Below are 23,091 nucleotides of genomic sequence, written 5' to 3'. Positions count from 1 at the left end.
ATATGGTGGCACGCTGTATGTATTATATGGTATATGGCGGCACACTGTATGTATTATATGGTATATGGAGGCACGCTGTATGTATTATATGGTATATGGCGGCACGCTGTATGTATTATATGGTATATGGTGGCACACTGTATGTATTATATGGTATATGGGGGCACGCTGTATGTATTATATGGTATATGGGGGCACGCTGTATGTATTATATGGTATAAGGCGGCACACTGTATGTATTATATGGTATATGGCGGCACACTGGATCTATTATATATTACATGGAGGATGCTGGATGTATTTTATAATATATGGTGGCATGATATATTGATTTTATATTATATAGCGGATTGTTGTATGTATTTTGTTCTTTGTGGTAGCTCGCTGTGTTTACTATTACCGTATTTATTATTTATTGTTTATTATTATATAGTACATGGGAATCTCTGTGTATTTTGCATTGCTTCATTTTCAAATTAAACCAATATGATCGGGTCTGTTCCTGACACTCCATGATATATTACATATATGGAGTCGGGGGGGGGCGTCTTTTTATAGCTCGCCTCAGGCAGCAGAAAGGCTAGGTTCACCCCTGGCTGGTAGGCCCACGGTCATTACAACATATACAATGGGCAATAATATTTTGCATAATCAGCCCCTGCCCACCAAATGAAAAATATTACAGACACACAATTATGTATGGATTATAGTGTATTCAGCACTATCCCATTATGTTAGCTTACACATTGCTCCCCCCAAATGAATTCTAACATATACAAAGTCCCCCCTTTAATTGAAATGTACATTGTCTATTATATAATACAGTATTAATATATTATAATAAATTATTATGATAATACATATATACTTAACCAGAACAAAGCTTAGTACATAAATACAGCACCAGTACATAAGTACAGTACTAGGACCCAGCTTCATACAGAAACATAGAACCAGGACCAATTCCCAGTCCCTATATAGAAATATACAGTATCCCAAATGATTCTACATATGTACAGAGCCCTCTAATTTACATAAATATACATTTGAGATCAAACCGAGGCCCATTCCAGTGCCATGTGTGAACGCGCCCCAAGAAATGTGCACCACGCCCCACACAGTTACCCCCAGTAATATGCCCCACAAAGTTACCCCAGTAATGTGTCCCACACCGTTGCCCCCCATCTCCCCCCCCCAAACTTAGCCCCTATTATGTTTCCCCCTCACCTCACTGGTGCAGCTCTCTGCACACGCTTTCCCCTACAGATCATGTGATCATGACATCATCACAGGCACTGCAGCCTCTGGGTAGTATATTCTCCCGGAGGCTACAGGACCTGCAGGGGAAAGCAGTAATGTACACTTTCTCATCAGCATCTATGTCCTGAGGACACAAATCATGATGGGTGTGGGGAGGAACAAATGTCCTGCTGACCCAGGGCTCTGGCCAAAACATCCGGGGCAGGGGCCCCGCATCTTTTAACCTAGCGACGACCATGCTGTGCCACTAATGTGCCCCCTCTATTAGATATTTCCTGAGCCCACTTCCCCCCAGCCCCATAGTATACAGCCAGCCAGCCGCACGTAGTAAAAAAAATTTAACACTGTACTCATCTTTCCGAAGCCCTTATATAGGTCCTCTTCTTGCTTCGGATCCTCTTCGGGTCCTTCTGCTCCTTTTCAGCTTCTCTTCGAGTCGTTCCGCTCCTCTTCGGGTCTTTGCGCTCAGCCGGCTCACACAATAACTTGTTTGTGAGCCGCCGACAGACATTGCTAGTGGACCCAAATAGGAGCCGAAGAGGACCGGAAGGACCTGCGAGGCACCAGAACCTTGGAAGTAAGAGGTGGTCCTAGGGGTGGGGGCGGGTGGCGGTAAAGGTGAGTACAGTGTTAATTTTTATAGACCTGAGTATAAGCCGAGTTAGGGGTTTTCACATTTTGTGCTGTACAACTCGGCTAATACTCGAGTATATACTGTATATCATTTCCTTTACTTTGATTTTGTTCTGTTTTTATTGTGGATGGAATTTGTCTATTTTTTTAAATAAATACAGATTATTGGTCACATGAAATTGAATCAGTTTTTTTCTGGAGTTCTGGTAGCTGATGAAATAACCAATGACCATTGGAAGGAATTTAGCATCTATTATGGATACCTTAACCCGGGTAGGTTTGCTTTGCATTGTAGCAAGTGATAATCAGGTGAGCAGCTCTAGTTACCCACCTGGACATTAACCTTTTCCTCGACGATATTACACGGGGCACCGTCTCTTGTTCTGTGTTTTGTTTGCACTATACAGTATATTGATAGGTACATGCCCCAACATTCACATGCACATTCCTACAATATATAGTTGGGTAGACCAAGGACACATCCCCAGTATACAGATAGGTAGCCCTAAAAGATGTCTCCAGGATATAGATAGGTAGTCACAGTGCTGGGTACCAAGGAACAGTGGCCTCTTTCACAACCTGGCATGACTCTGTCAGGTGCAAGTACAAGAAAGGAGGGAGAGGCTGAAGATGTAGAAGGTGTTGCCCTGGGGGAACCCCAATGTAGAGGTAGGGATTCCTGGTGGTGGTGAATGAGGCGCCCTTGGTGGTAACAGCCTTACACAGGGATCATTTAGAGGCAGAGAATTTAAAGCATTCAACTTAAACTTACAGTTAATTTATTTGGAACTCAGCAATGACCACAACAGGAGTAACATCAACTGGGTTGAGATGCCTGGTCCACACAGATCCTACCTGCTATAGGTAGCTTTGGGCTGCAGAATAGTTGGCTGTTTCAGCAGCAGGATGAGGCAGACTCCGGAAGGAGGATGTCTGCTTGGGTCCTGGTCTCCACACAGGTCAAGACTGTAATGGCAGCGTGCCATAAACACATGTGCTTCTATGCAGCTCAGTATAAGAAGACCTCCAGGACTGGAAGACCCAAAGACTGCTCTGGAACTTTCCAGCAAGGGGCTTTTTATAAACTCCCCTTGTGAGGTGGAAAGCTCATTATCCAACCAGCATCCTTTTTCCAGTGTAACAATAACAGTACATCTCATTGGTCACACAATTAACCCCTTAACGCTCTGCGCCGTAGCTCCACTAACCATGTCATTGCTGCCGGCAAAGTCGCCGGCGGCGTTTAAAAGACAGCGGCGCGCGGGAGCCGCCATCTTTATTGCGATCGTCGCGTCCCCGAACATCATCGGGGGGCGGCGATCGGTTGCCATGGTAGCCTCGGGTCTTCTTTTGACACGAGGCTACATGGCTTCTGCAGTTTCGTTACAATGAGCCAGTGGCTCATTGTAATGAATGTGCTGCAAAAATGCCATATATTGCAATACAGAAGTATTGCAATATATGGTAGGAGCGATCTGACCATCTAGGGTTAATGTACCCTAGAGGGTCTAAAAAATAGTGAAAAAAAAGAAAAAAAAAAGTCTAAAAAATAAAAAAAATTAATAAAATATTAAAAGTTCAAATCACCCCCCTTTCCCTAGAATGGATATAAAACATAATAAACAGTAAAAATCACAAACATATTAGGTATCGCCGCGTCCCAAATTGCCCGATCTATCAAAATATAAAAACGGTTACGGGCGGCAGTGACCTCTGGGATGGGAAATGGCGCCCAAATGTCCGAAATGCGACTTTTACACCTTTTTACATAAAAAATGAAATAAAAAATGATCAAAATGTCGCACAGACCTCAAAATGGTAGCAATGAAAACGTCGCCTCATTTCGCAAAAAAATGACACCTCACACAGCTCCGTACCCCAAAGTATGAAAAAGTTATTAGCGACAGAATATGGAAAAAAAAAGTTTTTTTCTTTTTTGTACACATTCGTTTAATTTTTGAAAATGTATTAAAACACAATAAAACCTATATAAATTTGGTATCACCGCGATCGCACCGAACCAAAGAATAAAGCTGAGGTGTTATTTTGAGTGCACAGTCAAAGTCGAAAAAACTGAGCCCACAAGAACGTGACGTGCAGTTTTTTTTCAATTTTTCCACATTTGGAATTTTTTTTCAGCTTCGCAGTACATGGCATGTTAAAATAAATAACATTACGGGAAAGTAAAATTTGTTACGCACAAAATAAGCCCTCAGACAGGTCTGTACACGTAAAAATGAAAAAGTTATGGATTTTTGAAGTTGGAGAGTGAGAAATGAGCCGAAAAACCCTACGTCCTTAAGGGGTTAAAGCTTCCTTCTCAGGCAGATAATTAGCAGCTGCATTACCATTTATAGACACTGGAGGCCTCCCTACTCCCTATTGAATAGAGACAGATGTTGATCTTAGCACATGACCGCAGTATATAGATAGGTAGTCCCAGCACATGACCGCAGTATATAGATAGGTAGTCCCAGCACATGCCCGCAGTATACAGATAGGTAGCCCCTGTACACGCCCCCCAGTACACTGATAAATAGCCCCAGTATATATCACCAGTATATAGATAGGTAGCCCTAGCTACGTCCAAGGACGTAACTAAGGGGGGCAGGGGCCATTTAAAACTTCTGAATGGGTCCCCCTTCCGCCTTATATACATATATAAAAATATACATATTTGTTTAATCACACATGTGATTTGCAATCACACACATTTATTCACTCATACTGTATATTCACACATTTATATACATACACATACAGCATATACACACATTCAGCCTAAACATGCATACAGTATATACACATCACATATGCACACACATATAGAGCATATACACTTCATATACACACATATAGCAAATACACACATACATATAATACCATACACTAAAATACCATACATCATATTGCAACACCCTCGCCGATGCAAGGCAGAGGAGTGGTTGCGAATACGTCCCATCATGTAGCTTGCAGCCTGTGTAGGGTCTGATTAGCCTCACAGCATGTCACTACATAACACTAGATGACACAGATGAACTCTGCAGTGGTAGAACCTGCCTGGTAAGGCAGGAGTTAATTGTTTCCTGTGATGTAATATGTGTCAGCCAATCACATGTGTTACACTCTGTTTCTGTGAGCTGAGATGTAATTGGAGGAGTAGCCACCACCTGACCAGTGGGGGTAACAAAACCCCTGGTCAAGAAAGTTCTAGAGTTCAGTTCCAGTCAGACCCAGGAGTCTGAAGAAGAAGAGAGCAGTTAGCTGAGCAGTAGCTCAGAAGCAGACTGGAGTTACTCCAGTTACTTCTGTACAGCTAGCATACCAGACCAGAGCAGGAAGAGCCTAGCCCCAGCCTGAAGAGTGGAACTAATAGCTAGTATAGTGAGGAAAGGGGTATCATCCTACCTTTAAGGGTGATACCTGAAGCAACCCAGGACAAGCTGAAGCATCCTTCCAGGACACAGCTACCTCCCAGCCTGCCCTCTGCATCCAGGCTGGCGCTCTACATCCTGTGGCTCCCTCCAACTACACCTCCAGCATTCCACCATCCTGCTAAGGCACGTTGCTGATGTTCCTGTCGGTTCCAATAAAGAACTGTAAGTTGTTTTTGTTCAACGTCTGCCTCCGTCTGGTCCCTGCTACTACGGCTTCCACCATCACAGGCACCCTGTCCACTACACAGAGACTCATACTCTAGACACCAAAGGGTTGCCCCAGGGAGATCCGCTATAGCAGCCTCTCCCTCATCATTTCTTGCCAACACCACCCTGCTGGAGACCTGCCAGACTGTAGGACAGCCCTCCGGTCCCCATACCAAGCACCTTGACACTAGCGTGCCTAGGCCGCAACCGCCAGCCACTCAGGTACTGCGGGCCCCGGCTGACTCCAGGCCCCGAGAAAAGGCTAGGCCCCGGTGGGGGATGTTGCAATATATGCTCCCAGTACACACTCAGTACCCCAGATGCTGGGGCCCCTGACATTGTGGGCCCCATAGCACCTGCTATGGCTGCTACCCCTGTAGTTACACTCCTGCACAGGCCCCCTGTTTATAGAAAGGCAGCTCCAGCACATGCCCCCAGTATGTAGTGTGCAGGGGAAGTGGTCATCAGTGGCACTTGGGGAAGTCGCCTGCCCTGCCTGGTAGAAGAAACAGGCCTACTCCCCACCCCCACTTCTTTCGAGATAACCACTGTGCCCCAAATTACATACAATGAAACAAAAAAGATGAGCGGGCACTACCTATATAATATTATGCATAATAATATCCACGCATCCCAATCGGCAATGTGTAACCACAACAAAAGACAAAGGTGGATGCGTATACAGGATATAACAATAACAAAGTTTATTAATTCATAAAATAACTATACATACAGGACAATCAAAAGATTAAAAACACTTAAAATATACATCCAACGGATGTATACCGCTACCAAGGGCAAGTGATGCCCAAATACTCCCTATCCCAAGTTGGTCAATCTAATATCTGCACACAGGTACAATACTCAATAATAATTCATGTATAAACAATCAGTAAACAAGGTACATAAAGTGGCCTGTGCAGATAAGGTGCATGAATGAAGTTGTCCCTGAACCTGGTCATACAATACCAAAGGGGGTCCCAGAGTAGGAGAGTGACAGGTTAATGCAAACCGGTTGCAGGGGCAGCCAAAAGGGGGAGGAGGGAGTAAGGCAGACCCCACGCGTATCGTCACCCGAACTGGTGACTTCCTCATGGGTAATTACATATACATCCTTCATACACAAGTTTAGTCAGTGCCTACAATATCGATCAATACCTGAGTACTGAACATCATGGTGACTTCTCCTTGATGTTATTTATTTACAGCTGCTGAATTCAACCCCAGATGTCTTCAGCTTGATATTTCACATTTATATGCTGCATTAATAAAAATACTGCAGTTACTAATGGTATAAACTGGATAACCACATTGTGCTCTTAATTTATACCCCTTACAACACATCTGAAAACACTGAACTCCCGCACATACATATTGCCACGGGTGGTCCCGTGACCCATATCATGGATTGCGGGCTCATATGAGCCCCTCTGCCACAGCTGGCGGGTCGCCCACACGTCTTACCCGTTCCCGACTCCTAGGGCGCGCTTGCGCTGGCTTTAGTAGATTTAAAGGCCCAGCGCACTGTTAATTGCTGCTGGCCATTTTCAGAATAGAATATAAGTGTCAGCACCTGTCCAGCAACCACGCAACCACAACCAGGCTTGGCGCTAGCTGTCTGTAGGCGAACTCACCCTGCGACGTCCCTGCGGGCTAAGGCATATAAAATGCCCTGATAAGGGCGAACCCACTATCAGGAACCTAACACGGTCCCTTAGTGACCCTACAAGATGACAGGGAAGACTTACTTCGTCTGGCAGCCTCTGGATGGTGGAGCGGACAGGTAACACTGGTGCACAGAAAACAAACACAGGTCTAAGACAGGTCACAGCGGGGTAGACAACAACACTGAGCGAGATACCACAGATAAGACAGACAAGCGGAGTCAAACAAACCGGGTCAAAACCAAGATGGCGGCAAAGGTACAGAATCGTATAGCAAATAGAATGGTCAGTAGGCAAAGCAGAAGTCAATTTACAGGATAGCAAACAAGATAGCAAGAGCACTAGATACACAGGTAAGACTAAAATAACCAGGTCTGATGGGAGTAGGCAGGTATATAAGGCACGCCTCCAGCAGCACACTGGGGAAACTGTCCATCAGGCTAGTAACCCTTGCTGGGCAGGGCTGAAATGCAGGGAGCAGGGTGTGGATCAGTTAATCCAAACACAAAGCCACAGTTCACACACAAATTAACACCAACTTTTCTGCCAACTGCGGATAGTGCAATGTTTTGGCACGGATGTTACACTGCCTCTTCCTGCACACCCTGCCTTATCTTCGGGCCTTGTGCCTTAGAGGAAGCTTTGTCTGATGCCCTGCGCTATTATTGTGATTTCCCGTTGTGACCACGGTTGTGTTCCTGACTACGCTCCTCCGCTGCCTGTCTTGACCTATTGCTACGTCCACGACTTCCGCGATAATGTGCTGCCCGTCCTGCCTGTTCCCGACTACAGGATTGCCGTTCCTGTACCTCGACCTTGGCTGCCACTGCGGACAAGTCACGCCTGTGGAACGACCTGGTGATACCACACTGCAGCAAGACCAACCTGCTTTGCTCTGGTGAAGACCGGGTGCGACTTAGACTCTGGTCCCAGGTGTTGGTTGTGTCATCGTCCACGGTGGTTCAGAGGATCCACTACCTCTGATCCTGACAGTAAGATCCGGCCATAGATCCCACCAAGATTTTGCTACCTATTCGGTCCGATCTTACCATCTTCGTGGTCCAGCAGTCCTGGCAGATTGCCGCGCAAGGTGAACAGCTAGGACGGGTCACCGCCATGTTGCAGCAATGGATGGCAACTCAGCTACAGCCTCAAGCTCCTGCGGCTCCTCCTGCTGCTCTGGTTAGCCTGCTTGCCACTGAACCTAGGCACGACTATCTATGCCCGAAGTATGATGGGGGACCCCAAGCTGTGCAGGGGCTTTATTACCCAGTGCTCTCTGAACATTGAACTCATGCAGTCTCAATTTGTCACGGAGCAATCCAAGGTGGCATTTATCATCAGTATCCTCTCCGGGAAGGCCCTGTCCTGGACTACCCCTCTTTGGGACAGAGACGATTCGGTCACGGCTACTCACACGGCTTTCCCGGAGGAATTCCAGTCCGTTTTTGAAGAACCTGCACGGGTCTCTTCTGCTGAGACTGCGCTACTGAATCTGCACCAGGGGAACTTATACTGTCCAGTTCTGTAACCTGGCCTCGGAAATGCAGCCCCTCTGCAGCCTTCAGAAATGGCTGCTTTTCTCAAGTTAAGGACGCATTGGCCACTCGTGACCTGCCGTCTACTCTGAGTGGTCTCATCACCTTAGCCACTCGAATTGACATGCGGTTTACCGAGGAGTTACGTCACGAGCAACCCCAAGTCAGTCTACCTTGTCTGGGTATTGCTTTTCCTAAGGCCGCTCCTGCCTCCGGCCATATGGCTCTATACAGGCCACTATCTCCCGCTAATACTGGTGGCCTGACTTGGTCAAGGATGTTCGGGAGTTTGTGGGATCCTGCACCTGCTGTGCCCGCAATAAGCCTTCCCGCCTGAAACCGACTGGCATTGTGCTTCCTTTACTAATACCCAGTCGCCCGTGATCACACGTGGCTATGGATTTTGTCACGGACCTTCCACCTTCCTCTGGCAATACCGTCATCTGGGTGGTGACAGACCGGTTTTCGAAGATGTCCCATTTTGTCCCTCTTCCAGGTCTTCCATCTCCTCAACGTCTTGCCAACCTGTTCTTTCAACACAGCTTCCGGCTGCATGGACTTCCCCAGCACATTGGGGCACATTTACTTACCTGGTCCTGTTGCGATCCAGCGGCGCGTTCTCCGTCGAGGATTCGGGTCTTCCGGCGATTGACTAAGGTAGTGTGCCCGATGTCCCCCAGGTGTCGCTGCTGCGCTGAGGTCCGCTGGAGTTCTCCAGAGTTCACCATCCTACCCTGGGTGCAGGTAAGCGCGTGTCAATCAACACTTTTTTTTTAAAATACCGCGTTTTTTCCAAATCCATCCGATTTTCCGACGGCCACGCCCCCCAATTTCTGTCGTATGCATGCCGGCGCCGATGCGCCACAATCCAATCGCGTCTGCCAAAAATGCAGGGCAATCCAGGGAAAAATGGCGCAAATCGGTAATATTCGGGAAACCCGATGAAAAATAGCGATTCAGGCCCTTAGTAAATGACCCCCATTGTGTATGATCGAGGGGTTAAGTTTGTGTCCATGTTCTGGCGATCTTTGTGCAATCAATTGCTATTGACTCTGGACTTCTCTTCTGCTTACCACCCTCAGTCGAATGGTCAAGTGGAGAGTGTGAACCAAACTTTGGGCTGTTATCTCCGCCATTTTGTTTACGCCCGTCAGGACGATTGGTCTACTCTATTGCCATGGGTAGATGCCATGGGCATCCACGCCCTACTCTTCCTCTGCCTGTGTCTGAAGTCCATCTGGGAGCAGACTCGCCATTCCTTGTTGCAGGCTTCTGCCCGAACCAAGCTCCAGGCGGATAAGAGATGCAGACCTTCTCCTGTCTTCTCTCCAGGTGACAAAGTCTGGTTGTCCTCCAGGTATGTCCAGTTAAAAATCCCCAGCTACAAACTTGGTCCTCGTTTTCTGGGTCCCTTCGAGGTGCTAAGTGTGTCCTAAGTGTGTCCAATCCGGTGTCCTACAAGCTGCGCCTTTCTCTCACCATGCGCATCCCGAACTCCTTCCATGTCTCCCTGCTCAAGCCAGTCATCCTGAACTACTTCTCCCAACAAGTACATCCTCCTGCTCCTGTGGCTGACTCCACCGACATCTATGAAGTAAAGGAGATCCTTGACATGAAGACGGTGAGAGGTAAGTGGTTCTTCTTGGTTGACTGGAAGGGGTTTAGGCAGGAGGAGAGATCTTGGGAGCCCGAGGACAATATCCTGGACCATGATCTCCTGCAGATATTCCCCCAGCCCAAGAAGGGTAGCGGCCTCACCTGTGCCCCTGTGCCCCCCCTGGCACGTTGCCCAACTCCTAGGGGGCGTGTATGCAGGCTTCACTAGATTTAAAGGGCCAGTGTGCTGTTAATTGCCGCTGGCCATTTTCAGAGTAGCATTTAAGCCTGCCTCTTCCTGCACACCCTGCCGTATCTTCGTGCCTTGTGCCTTAGAGAAATCTTTGTCTGATGCCCTGCGTTATTATTGTGATTTCCTGTTGTGACCCCGGAGCCGTTCCTGACTACGCTCCTCCACTGCCTGCCTTGACCTATTGCTACACCCACGACTCTGATATTGTGCTGCCTGTCCTGACCTCCTGAATGTCTCCAACTACGAGATTGCCTGCCGTTCCTGTACCTCGACTTTTGCTGCCACTGCGGACAAGTCACGTCTGTGGAACGACCTGGTGGTACCACACCACAGCAAGACCATCCTGCTTTGCAGCGGGCTCTGGTGAAGTCTGCGGTGGTTCAGAGGATCCACTACCTCCAATCCTGACATATATATACCTGCCTCATGATTAATTATATTATATATTTTACTTCAGAAAATTTTTTTGTTTTATGCAGTGCCCCCAATTAATTACATATTATTACACCCCTATTATTACCCATGATAAAGACTTGTTAGTTGAAATGCAATGTAATAGTGCTTTGTTTCTTGCCGTACATCATCAATAAGGATGAGTATTTACACTGCTACCTGTTGAGTACCGATGCCATATTGTTGAAGTGGAACAGTGGAAAGCGGATCAGTGTCTTTAAAGGGAATCTGTCACCAGGAGACCCATTTTTAGCACTCCCCCAGTCCCCACAGAGCATAGTACATACACTGCCAAAGTGTTTTTGTATTAAAAATTGGTTTTACAGTAAAAAAGATATGTTATATTGTACCTTTCATTAGCATCTGCTGTGTGACTAGGCAGTCGTCCCCTGGGAGTGGCTGGAAAGGAGCAGTTCCCCCCCCCCCCACCCTTGGGAAACCACTGCCCCATGTTTCCTTTTCAAATATATGAAAACACCCATCACTGGGCTTAGCGACGCCCCCTGCTCCTCTACAGCCAATCCCGAGTGAGGGGAGTTATTCATATACAGGCAGTCCCCGGGTTACATACAAGATAGGGTCTGCAAGTTTGTTCTTAAGTTGAATTTGTATGTAAGTCGGAACTGTATATTTTATCATTGTAATCCCAGACCGAACTTTTTTGGTCTCTGTGACAATTGGATTTTAAAAATGTTGGGTTGTCATAAGAATCAATATTAACACTAAAGCTTCATTACAGACACATTTGATAACTGTTACCGCCGTTTATTGTAGCCTAGGACTAAAGTAGAGTAAATTACCAATATCCAGAGGTCCGTTTGTAACTAGGGGTCGCATGTAAGTCGAGTGTTCTTAAGTAGGGGACCACCTGTATTTGAAAAGGTCACGTTTCCCAAGGGTGGGGAGGAAACTGCTCCTTTCCAGCCCCTCCCAGTGGGCAACTGTCTAGTCACACAGTACATGCTAATGAAAGGTACAATATAACATATCTTTTTTTCTGTAAACCCTATTTTTTATACAAAAACACTTTGGCAGTGTATGTACTATGCTCTGTGGGGACTGGGGGAGGGCTAAAAATGGGTTTCCTGGTGACAGGTTTCCTTTAAAGAGGACGTTAAAGACACACATACCAATCTGCAGGGGGTTCTCAGGGGCACTTTGAATTTTCTTTTTAGCCCCCATTGTTGCGGAGATATCAATCCCAGTATCTAACCATGATAATCCTCTCTAATGTCTCCACGCTCATCTAGATGCTGTGTTCATACACTTTGTTAACATTCTGCTAATATTCTATTAACATTGTATTTACACCATATTTACAAAAACATAATGGGGCACATTTACTAAGGGCCTCTGCACTATTCTTCATCCGCCAGAAATCCTGAATCTGGTGCCCTCTACACCAAGCCACGTAAATGCAAACTGCATGTAAATGGAAGTGTTCACGCAATGCAAATAGTTCATAAACATAATGTAAACATCACAAATGTCACATAACCATAAACTCAAATGCAGCGCAAACACCACATAAATGTAAACGTGATACAAACACCACACCGACACACTATAAAACGCAAATGCTACATCACTAAAAATGCTATGCAAATACCATGTAAAAGCAAATGTGCTGTAAGCGAAAACACCAAGTAAGGCTGCATTTACACAATGTCTGCCATAGCGTAGTACATCAGATTTACATCATGTTATTATAGTTGCATTTAAATTGCGTTTGCGGTGACATAGCATTTGCTTTTGCCACATGTTTGCAGTCACATAACGTGTATATTCCATTTCCATTGCAATTGCGCTGCGGTGGCTTTCATGCGACAGAAATTGGGGGTGTGCCATCGGGCGATCTGACTGATTTTTTAAGATTCAGGAAGAAGAAGGTGAACTCCGTTGGACCTCAGCGGGGAAGCGACACATGCAGGATATAGGGCGCACGATCTTAGTTAATCGCAGCACAGTGCATGATCACCGGACATTGCACTTTCGTGAACTCCGCAGGACCGGTTAAGTAAATGTGCCCCATTGTATTTATGTAAACGCTGTGTAAATGAAATGTCAACAGAATATTAGCGTACTGTGTGTGAACACAGCCTCCCGATAAGCATAGAGAAATCACAGTTCACTACTCTTCCTAGTAGTTTCTTTGACACTGCCTGCTGTGGATTGGAAAACATGAGAGAAGTTTGGCGTAACACACGCCTCCCCTCCAGCTTAAGCACCTCCTCTCTGACAGACTTTCTCTGGCCCCTTATCTCCCCCTCATCTTGTGACCTCTCATCTTCCCCTCACATTATGGACCCTCTTATCTCCTCCTCATATTGTGGCCTTCTTTCATTTCCCCCTCATATTGTAACCTCTCATCTCCCTTGCATATTGTGACCTGTTACCTTCTGCTCAGATTGTGGCCCTCATCTTCGCCTCATATTGTGGCCTCTCTTTGCCTCATATTGTGTCCTCTCTTCTCCTCTTTATATTTTGGCCCCTCTCATCACTATCTTGTATTTTGGCTACTCTCATTTCTCCCACATATTGTGTCCCCTCACCTCTCTCTCATATTGTGAACTCTCACCTTCTCCTCATATTGCAGCCCCTCATCTCTTCCTCATTATGTGGCCTCTCTTCTCCCCTCATATCGTGATCTCTAACCACCCGCTCATATTGTGGCCCCTCATCTTCCCCTCATTTTGTGGACCCTCTCTCCCTCATATTGTGACCTCTCATCTCCTCCTCATATCTTGGCCACTCTCATCTCCCCCTCATATTGTGGCTTCTCTCACATCCACCTTACCTGTTACCTCGCCGTCATATTGTGGCCTCACATCTCCCTTGCATATTGTGACCTGTTACCTCCCACTCATATTGTGGCCCTCATCTTCCCCTCATACTGTGGCCTCTCATCTCCTCTTTATATTGTGGCCCCTCATCTCTCCCTTATATTGCGGCCTCTCATCTCTTCCTAATATTGTGATCTCTCACCTCCCCCTCATATTGTGGCCCCTCATCTTCCCCTCATCTTGTGACCTCTCATCTACCACTTATATTGTGACCCCCTAATCTCCCCCTTATATTGTGGCCCCGCATCTCCCTTGCATATTGTGACCTGTTACCTCCCGCTCATATTGTGACCCTCATCTTCCCCTCATACTGTGGCCTCTCATCTCCTCTTTATATTGTGGCCCCTCATCTCTCCCTTATATTGTGGCCTCTCATCTTGTCCTAATATTGTGATCTCTCACCTCCCCCTCATATTGTGGCCCCTCATCTTCCCCTCATCTTGTGACCTCTCATCTACCGCTCATATTGTGACCCCTAATCTCCCCCTCATATTGTGGCCTCACATCTCCCCTGCATATTATGACCTGTTACCTCCCGCTCATATTGTGGCCCTCATTTTCCCCTCATACTGTGGCCTTTAATCTCCTCTTTATATTGTGGCCCCTCATCTCCCCCTTATATTGTGGCCTCTCATCTCCTCCTAATATTGTGATCTCTCACCTCCCCCTCATCTTGTGACCTCTCATCCTCCCCTCATATTGTGACCCCTAATCTCCCCCTCATCTTGTGACCTCTCATCTCCCCCTCATATTGTGACCCCTAATCTCCCCCTTATATTGTGGCCTCACATCTCTCTTGCATATTGTGACCTGTTACCTCCCGCTCATATTGTGGCCCTCATCTTCCCCTCATACTGTGGCCTCTCATCTCCTCTTTATATTGTGGTCCCTCATCTCCCCCTTATATTGTGGCCTCTCATCTCTTCCTAATATTGTGATCTCTCACCTCCCCCTCATATTGTGGCCCCTCATCTCCCCTTCATCTTGTGACCTCTCATCTTCCCCTCATATTGTGGCCCCTCTTATATCTTCCTCATATTGTGGCCTCTCATCTCCTCTTTATATTGTGGCCCCTCATCTTCTCCCAATATTGTGACCACTTTCATCTCCCCCTCATGTTGTGGCCTCTCATCTCCTCCACATAATTTGGCCCCTCCCATCATCATCTCATATTGTGGCTTTTCATTTCCCCCTTATATTTTGGCTTCTCTCATCTCTCCCAAATATTGTGGCCCCTCACCTTCCCCTCATATTGTGACCCCCTCATTCCCCCTCTCATATTGTGGACCCTTATCTCCCCCTGATATTGTGACCTCTCATGTCCTCCTGATATTGTGACCTCTCATCTCCTCCTTATATTGTGGCCCCTCTCATCTCCTCCTTATATCATGGCCCCTCTCATCTCCCCCTCACATTGTGACCTCTTATTTACCCCTCATATTACGGCCCCTCATCTCCCCTTCATATTGTGGCCTCTCACCTCCCCCTCATATTTTGACCTCTTATTTACCCCTCATATTGTGACCCCTCATCTCCCCATCATATTGTGGCCTCTCATCTCCTCTTCATATTGTGATCTCTCACCTTCCCCTCATATTGTGGCCCCTCACCTCCCCCTCATCTTGTGACCTCTCATCTTCCCCTCATATTGTGGACCCACTTATCTCCTCCTCATATTGTGGCCTCCTATCATTTCACCTCTCAACTCCCCGTCTCATCTTCCCCTCATTTTGCAACCTCTCAACCCCCGCTCATATTGTGGCCCCTCATTCCCCCCTCATATTGTAGCCCCTCATCTTCCGCTCATATTGTGGACCCTTACCCCCCCTCCTAATATTGTGACCTCTACTCTCCTCTGTATATCGTGGCCCCACTTCTTTCTTTCATATTGTTGACCTTTATCTCCCCCTGATATTGTGGCTTCTCTCATTTCCCCCTCATATTGTGGCCCCTCACCTCCCCCTCATATTGTGACCTCTCATCTCCCCCTCATATTTTGGCCCCTCTCATCTCCCCCTCACTTTGTGGCTTCTCTCATTTCCCCCTCATATTGTGGACCCTCATTACCCCTAATATTGTGACCTCTACTTTCCTCTGTATATTGTGGACCCTCTTATCTCCCCCTCATGTTATGTCTTCTCTCACATCCACCTCATATTTTGGCTTCTCTCATCTCCCTGTCATATTGTGGCCTCTTACATACCCTCATATTGTGAACTCTCACCTTCCCCTCATATTGTTGCCTCCTCTCATCTCCCCCTCATATTGTTGCCTCCTCTCATCTCCCCCTCATATTGTGGCCCCTCTTATCTCCTCCTCATATTTTGGCCTCCTATCATTTCACCCTCATATTGTGGCCCCTCTCATTTCCCCCTCACATTGTGGCATCTCTCATTTCTCCCTCTTATTGTGACCTCTCAACTCCCCCTCTCATCTTCCCCTCATTTTGCGACCTCTCAACCCCCGCTCATATTGTGGCCCTTCATTCCCCCTCATATTGTAGCCCCTCATCTTCCGCTCATATTGTGGACCCTTATCCCCCCTAATATTGTGACCTCTACTCTCCTCTGTATATCGTGACCCCTCTCATCTCCCCCTCATATTGTGGCCTCTCACAGCCCCTCATATTATGACATCTTACCTCCCCCTCCTATTGTGTCCTCCTCTCATCTCCCTCTCATATTTTGACCTGTCACCTCCTCCTTATACTATGGCCTCTTATTTCCCCCTGATATTGTGGCCTCTTATCTCCCCCTCATATTATGACCCCTGTTATCTCCTTTTCATGTTGTGGCCTCTCATCTCCTCCACATATTTTGGCTTCTCCAATCTCTCCCTTTTATTGTGGCGCCTCATCTTCCTTTCATATTGTGGACCTTTATCTCCCCCTGACCTCTCATCTCCCCCTCATATTGTGGCTTCTCTCATTTCCCCCTCATATTGTGGCCCTTCACCTCCCCCTCATAATGTGACCTCTCATCTCCCCCTCATATTGTGGATCCTCATTACACCTAATATTGTTACCTCTACTTTCCTCTGTATATTGTGGACACTCTTATCTCCCCCTCATATTATGACCCCTGTTATCTCCTTTTCATGTTGTGGCCTCTCATCTCCTCCACATATTTTGGCTTCTCCAATCTCTCCCTTTTATTGTGGCGCCTCATCTTCCTTTCATATTGTGGACCTTTATCTCCCCCTGATATTATGACCTCTCATCTCCCCCTCATATTGTGGCTTCCCTCATTTCCCCCTCATATTGTGGCCCTTCACCTCCCCCTCATATTGTGACCTCTCATCTCCCCCTCATATTGTGGATCCTCATTACACCTAATATTGTTACCTCTACTTTCCTCTGTATATTGTGGACCCTCTTATCTCCCCCTCATATTATGTCTTCTCTCACATCCACCTCATGTTGTTGCCTCCTCTCATCTCCACCTCATATTGTGGCCCCTCATCTCCCCCTCATATTGTGACCTATCACCTACTGCTTATTTTGTGGCCCCCTCATCTTCCCCTCATATTGTGGACCTCATGTCACCATGATATTGTGACATCTCATCTCCTCCGGCTCCTATTGTGGCCTCCTCTAACCTTCCTCTCATATTGTGACCTGTCACCTCTCCCTTATACTATGGCCTCTTATCTCCTACTCATATTATGACCCCTTTCATCTCCCTTTTATGTTGTGGCCTCTCATCTCCTCCACATAATTTGGCCCCTCTCATCACCATTTCACATTGTGGCTTCTCTCATCTCCCCTCATATTTTGGCTTATTTCATCTCCCCCACATATTGGGGCACATTTACTTACCCGGTCCCTGTGCGATCCTCGATCTGGAATGTCCGACAAGTATGAACTCTGCCGCGATTCACGTAGATCGTGCGCCTGATTTCCTGCATGTGTTGCTTCCCCGCTCAGGTCCGCCGGAGTTCACCATCTTCTTCCCAGTGCATGTAAGTGCTTAGTCCGAATCAGTTGGATCGTCCGACGGCCTGCTCCCCTCTCACCTCCTCCTAATATATTGGACCCTCTCATCTCCTCCTCATATTGTGGTCCTTCATCTCTTCCTCTTATGGTGACCTCTCATCTCCCCCTTATATTGTGGACCCTCTCATCTCTCTTTGGTGCAGTTCTATCTAGAGATTGGTCTGGGGACCACGGGGACAATGTCATAAAGAGGCCTTCACAATGAACATCTATGATGAAGGGTGGAATAATGTACTGTAGCAAGCATCAGGCACTTTTTCGGGGTACACTCAAAGCTCAGTGTTTGTTATGGAACCAGTGTTAAGTCAATCTCTCCAAAATGTTCCCAGAACCATTTTGCAACATTACAAAGGAATACCGCTTGATGTTTGTGCTGCTGTATGGCCTGAACCTTCTACTATGACTTGAAATGTCCTTGGGTTACTTCTTCTATACAACATGCACACATGACGTCTTTGTTACTATCATTGCACAAACATGATGCGTTATCCTATAAGATAAAGACCCACAAGAGGACTTTGAAATCTCTGCCAAATGGGGTTGTTTTCTGCTGGACCTTTAGAGGTCATTAGAGTAGGGTCCTCTGGTACTTTAGTCACTCTTCATTTGTTTTTGTTCTCTGATTACAGATACGATTTGATACGATTGTGCTGAATGATAACCACTAAACCCTGCTACATCTTGATGTAACAATGAAGTGATAATAGGAACAATGAGACATTCTCATGCATGGACAATACATTTTTGTAATTCATTCATCCACTGTATCTATACACTTCTGATCATAGTGAACAATTCTGTTTGGACCCCCTTATCAGATGACACATAGACCCTCTGGAGCCTGGGACTAAAGACACATAACTACATCATCTTGCCAGATAATATTATCATCATCTTGAATTCTAAAATGTCTGATTACTTCTGAAGTAGTTAAAATAGGCTCCATAGAAGAACTTGGAATGGTATCACCAATACCACATAGAACTTTTAAAAGCCTTAGATTATAATACACATCATACATACCACAATATCAAAGTGCAGAGATAATACATACAGTGATGTCACAGTACAGGGATAATACACACAATAAGGTTACAGCACAGAGACAATACACTCTACAATGTCACAATACAGGGGAAATAGAGGGAGAGATAATAGATACTCCAAAACTTTAGACCAGACTGCTGCCAATAATGTATTCATAAAATATAGATGCAGGTGGTGCATGATTTAGAGATCTAAATGCTCTTAGTTAGATATTTTGTAACAATAATAATGGACCCCAAGTCCAGTCTCTTCATGAGGAGCTGAATATATAACTAGAATCTGCTCCACCATTGTTACTAGTCAGTGCTGTGCATTGTTATGGTAATGGAAGATACTATATGACAAGGTGTCAGTGTGTCACGTCACGTGATTTAGTTACCATTACTAAGCCCAATAGTGTCAAACCTGTCTGGTGACAGAGGTGTAGCGCCTCCACATTGTGTGCCGAGGTGTGAACATAGTGAGGATTGGTATGGAGGTAAGTATTGTGTAGTGAGGTGTTACTTTTCTATGATGGTGCCGGATTTATAAGCTGCGCTTATTGATGAGGTGTTACTTGTCTGGAAACCAAAGTAAAGAACTAAATATATTATCCATTTAAAGTGAAACTCTTCATAAAACAAGGCATAATGTGGAGTGGTTTGACCCAACTCAGTCCTGGGCTCTCCAACTCTGACATAATATTCACTGACTGGGGAACAGACTTGTTCTCAGATTATCCATACAATACCCAAAACCAGATAAGAGTAGCATACATTTCTAGCTTTGAAATTGTTAAATGTGTTTGGAATGATTTTTTGAGGAGTATCGAGCACAGCACCACATCTTATATAGTGGCCATGCTTGGCATTGCAGCTCAGCCCCATTCACTTGATTAGACTGCAACCAAGTCATAGAAAATTCCTTCCAGGTTTCAAAGTGTAAGCCAGTACATATAGCGAATAGAAAATAATAACAGACAAAGCAAAAACATAAAATTAAAATTAATTTATTTTAAAACTTACAACTTTTTTTTCCTATTTACACCATAAAATTCTATCTTTTTAAGAACAACCATTATATTATCACAGTAAAAGACCAGTTACTTACATCCTACATTATAAAGTACTTAAAACTAATAGAAAATTCTGCAATATTAAAAAAAAAATAACTTACAATAAATTATGTGCATTGGTTTAGTTTTCAGTCCATGAAATGTCCATCTGGGAGATTAGTATGGGGTGTACCTGTGGCTAATCGCCTCATTAATCATGGGGTGCACCAGCATGGAAGGGTGCGGGAAGGAGCCAAGACTTGGCGCTGTGATGGGTGGAGCGTGGAGTCCCGGCCTTATGACAGAAGTTGGTAGTGTTCCATATGGATGGACCGGTGATGGAGGGGTCAGTGGTACTGACAGATCCGGTCTTACGGAACAACTTGGTGGCTGAAAATCTGAGTAGTTGTAATAAGGAAGATACAACCCAGAGAAGAAAGCTTCAACTCTTGCATCTTGACTTTGACGCTTAAACTTCATCCTTCGATTCTGAAACCAGGTCTTAATCTAGAAGTAAAAGAAGACAACATGAGTATTATGGGATATCAAAAAAATGTGCCGAAATATATCGGGACATCGAAACCTCCCAAGATACTTGTTGAAACACAAGGGTGCTTCCTTCCAAGAGCAGCTTCACACCTGACCATGGTTTGGCCTGGTATCGCAGATCAAAGGAATAGAAATGAATGGAGCATAGTGGCAATACCACACACTACAAATGGTCAGCTAGGTTTTCAAAACCCCAGACAATCCATTTAAGGGAACCATTAAACCCACCACTAGTTAATAAATTATAATACTCAGGATGAGCTCACTCTACACCATGAATGTTGAACATCTGAAGGCATCTCACCTGGGTTTCTGATAGCTTCAGCACCTTGGACAGCCGCTTCTTCTCACTGGACCCTATATAGCGGTGCTCCTTGAAGCTCTTCTCCAGCTCCTGTAGCTGCTCACTAGTGAACTTGGTACGGGGTCTGGATGAAGAATCCTCTTCAGACATGGAACCGGGGCTCTTCATACTGTCAGAGTCAGAGAGAGGACACTTCTCTTGGACAGGGCTTGGTCTTTGGGCAGATACTTCCTGAAATGCTCGTCTAGATACTGAAACGCCTGGAAAACGTGAAGTCAAAAGTTAGATATTACTCATTCAACAGAACATATTTGGAGCAGTTACCAATGATGGTAGAGCCTCTGACTGCCTGGGCATGCTGGGAGTTGTAGTCTTATGGCAGTTAGAAAGTACTGCTATACAATATTACAATCTACCGGTATCCATGTAGATATTCGGCGAATTTAGCTATAACCACTATAGATGTACATAAAGTTTACTATGCATGTAAATGTATAGAAATATGATACAGAGATAAAATAATGTATAGGATCTTCTATGGAGTTACTACCAACACAGTGTAAGGCTATATTACCATTCCCTGACCACATGGATTTGACAGATACTGGTTCCACTATCTCTACTCAGAGCACACACATTCAGCTAAGCCTAGAGTGCATGTAAATGGTGGGTTGGAAGGAATAGCTGTAGACCAAATAGATCACGCAAAGCTGAATATGATATCTGACAGCAGGTTGAAGGTCTTAAACTCACCATTAATTATTGAGCTTTAAACCTACAGCTATTCCCTGCAACCCACCATGCACATGCATACTCTACTTAGTAGGGCCAGGAAAATAGATACCAGATACCTATGGCCACTGGATTTCCCCCTTGAGAATATGAAATGATGTAGTGGTACAATAGTTCCTACACATTGGAATCAGGACATGATGGGAGTTGTAGTTTTAAGACCCAATGGATGGAGACTACTACTCTAACACTGCACAAAACAGAATCTAGAGGCATTAGAAAGAACTATAAATATATACACACCCCCCTCCCCGACTATTAAAAAAAAAAATAAATAAATAATATATATATATATATATATATATATATAATTATTCATGAATCTCAAGCATGAAGATAATATGTTATGTATAACAGAAATTTTCTTACCGTTGGAGTCTGGTAGAGCGCTCGGAGCTTGATAAAGTGCAACTTTGTTGTCAATGTGATTTTCCTTCTCATTAAAGTCCCTTCCTGCAGACATTTTTTCCATTCCTGAAGATCCATAATGTTCCTTCCCATAGGGAAAAGCTTGGCCCAACCTGCACCTTAGTAAGTCCATGGTAGGATACGTAATAGTGGTGGTTGTAGTAGATGTGGTGGTAGTATTCCTATGGCTGCTCTCTGAAAGCCATTCCACTGAATAAGATCTCTTCTCCATTCCCAAGTCTGAGGTGTCCTTCACTTCCTCCTCAAAAGGTGCAACTGATCTTCTCCTGGTCTCACAGGCATATTTAAAGCCCCCTGACCCAAGGTGGGGTGTAATGAGCCAACACATGTAATAATGTCCACAACAATAGGCTTATTGGGTGTTACTGTAATTTCCATTGTCAGGGGACTGTCACATCCTCCTAATCCCTCAATTCAGGAGTCCCTGGCTCCAAGTTCATTTCTAGAAGGCTGGCCATCCATGATAGAACTGTCAAGTAATTGAATCAGGACCTTTTTTTTAAGGATTAGATAGTCTCCTATTATTGCTGTTAAGCCATTTTGGGATTCATTGTTTCGAGATAAGATACTGGAGCCATTGAAATAATCTTATAAGACAGACTGGGAGAAATTTAATCAGAGTCTTCAAGGTTTTTCAGGGGAACCTTTGGGTATAATGAAATAATTGGAGACTGCTGAAGCCTTTTGGTTTGGTCCAAGGGATACTATGTGGTTCTATGTGATACGATGGGTTCTTATGATATAAAATAGGGATCTATAGTTGTCCACAGTGTATAATTATTTCATAGTAGTTCCTGAAACAGGAAAAAGACTAGGAGAACAGACAGGTTTATCTGATCTCTGGAGCCATGTAGTGTTTGTAGGGAATAATGTTAATGTGGTTTATTAAGGAAGGAGTAACATAGGAAATGAGGGAAGAGCCATTGAGAATAACAGCAAATGTGTGCCTCTGCTGCATTTCAAAGTCAATAGCTTGATGTTTTTATGAACTAGATCAAACAGCCTAATTGTACATTTTGTGAAAGAGAACTAGGTCCTCTCAGGTGATCTGCAGATAAG

The 23,091-nt window shown here is 45.2% G+C and overlaps 1 protein-coding gene across 1 annotated transcript; it reads right to left on the bottom strand.

Moving 5' to 3' along the window:
• Positions 1–19,958: 19,958 nt before the first annotated feature.
• Positions 19,959–22,923, bottom strand: LOC140105846 (homeobox protein vex1-like). The gene is made up of 3 exons (XM_072129963.1): positions 21,973–22,923; positions 20,812–21,071; positions 19,959–20,465 (listed from the first exon to the last, which is right to left on the bottom strand). The coding sequence occupies exons 1-3, from the start codon at positions 22,358–22,360 to the stop codon at positions 20,136–20,138; spliced, it is 978 nt and encodes a 325-aa protein (XP_071986064.1). The 5' UTR covers positions 22,361–22,923; the 3' UTR covers positions 19,959–20,135.
• Between the last annotated feature and the right edge of the window lie 168 nt (positions 22,924–23,091).

Source organism: Engystomops pustulosus, chromosome 11 (genome assembly GCF_040894005.1).
Source record: "Engystomops pustulosus chromosome 11, aEngPut4.maternal, whole genome shotgun sequence".
Lineage (NCBI taxonomy): Eukaryota > Metazoa > Chordata > Amphibia > Anura > Leptodactylidae > Engystomops > Engystomops pustulosus.
Note: the sequence above shows the minus strand (reverse complement) of the source record. Positions and strands in the feature narration are given on the sequence as shown.

What these genes read in the sequence shown, in the direction of transcription:
- LOC140105846 (XM_072129963.1), bottom strand. Translation starts at nt 22,360, where the DNA reads ATGTGTTGGCTCATTACACCCCACCTTGGGTCAGGGGGCTTTAAATAT. An exon ending in CGCTCTACCAGACTCCAACG is followed by an intron (nt 21,072 to 21,972) that starts GTAAGAAAATTT and finishes CACGTTTTCCAG; the next exon opens with GCGTTTCAGTATCTAGACGA. An exon ending in TGAAGCTATCAGAAACCCAG is followed by an intron (nt 20,466 to 20,811) that starts GTGAGATGCCTT and finishes TTTTACTTCTAG; the next exon opens with ATTAAGACCTGGTTTCAGAA.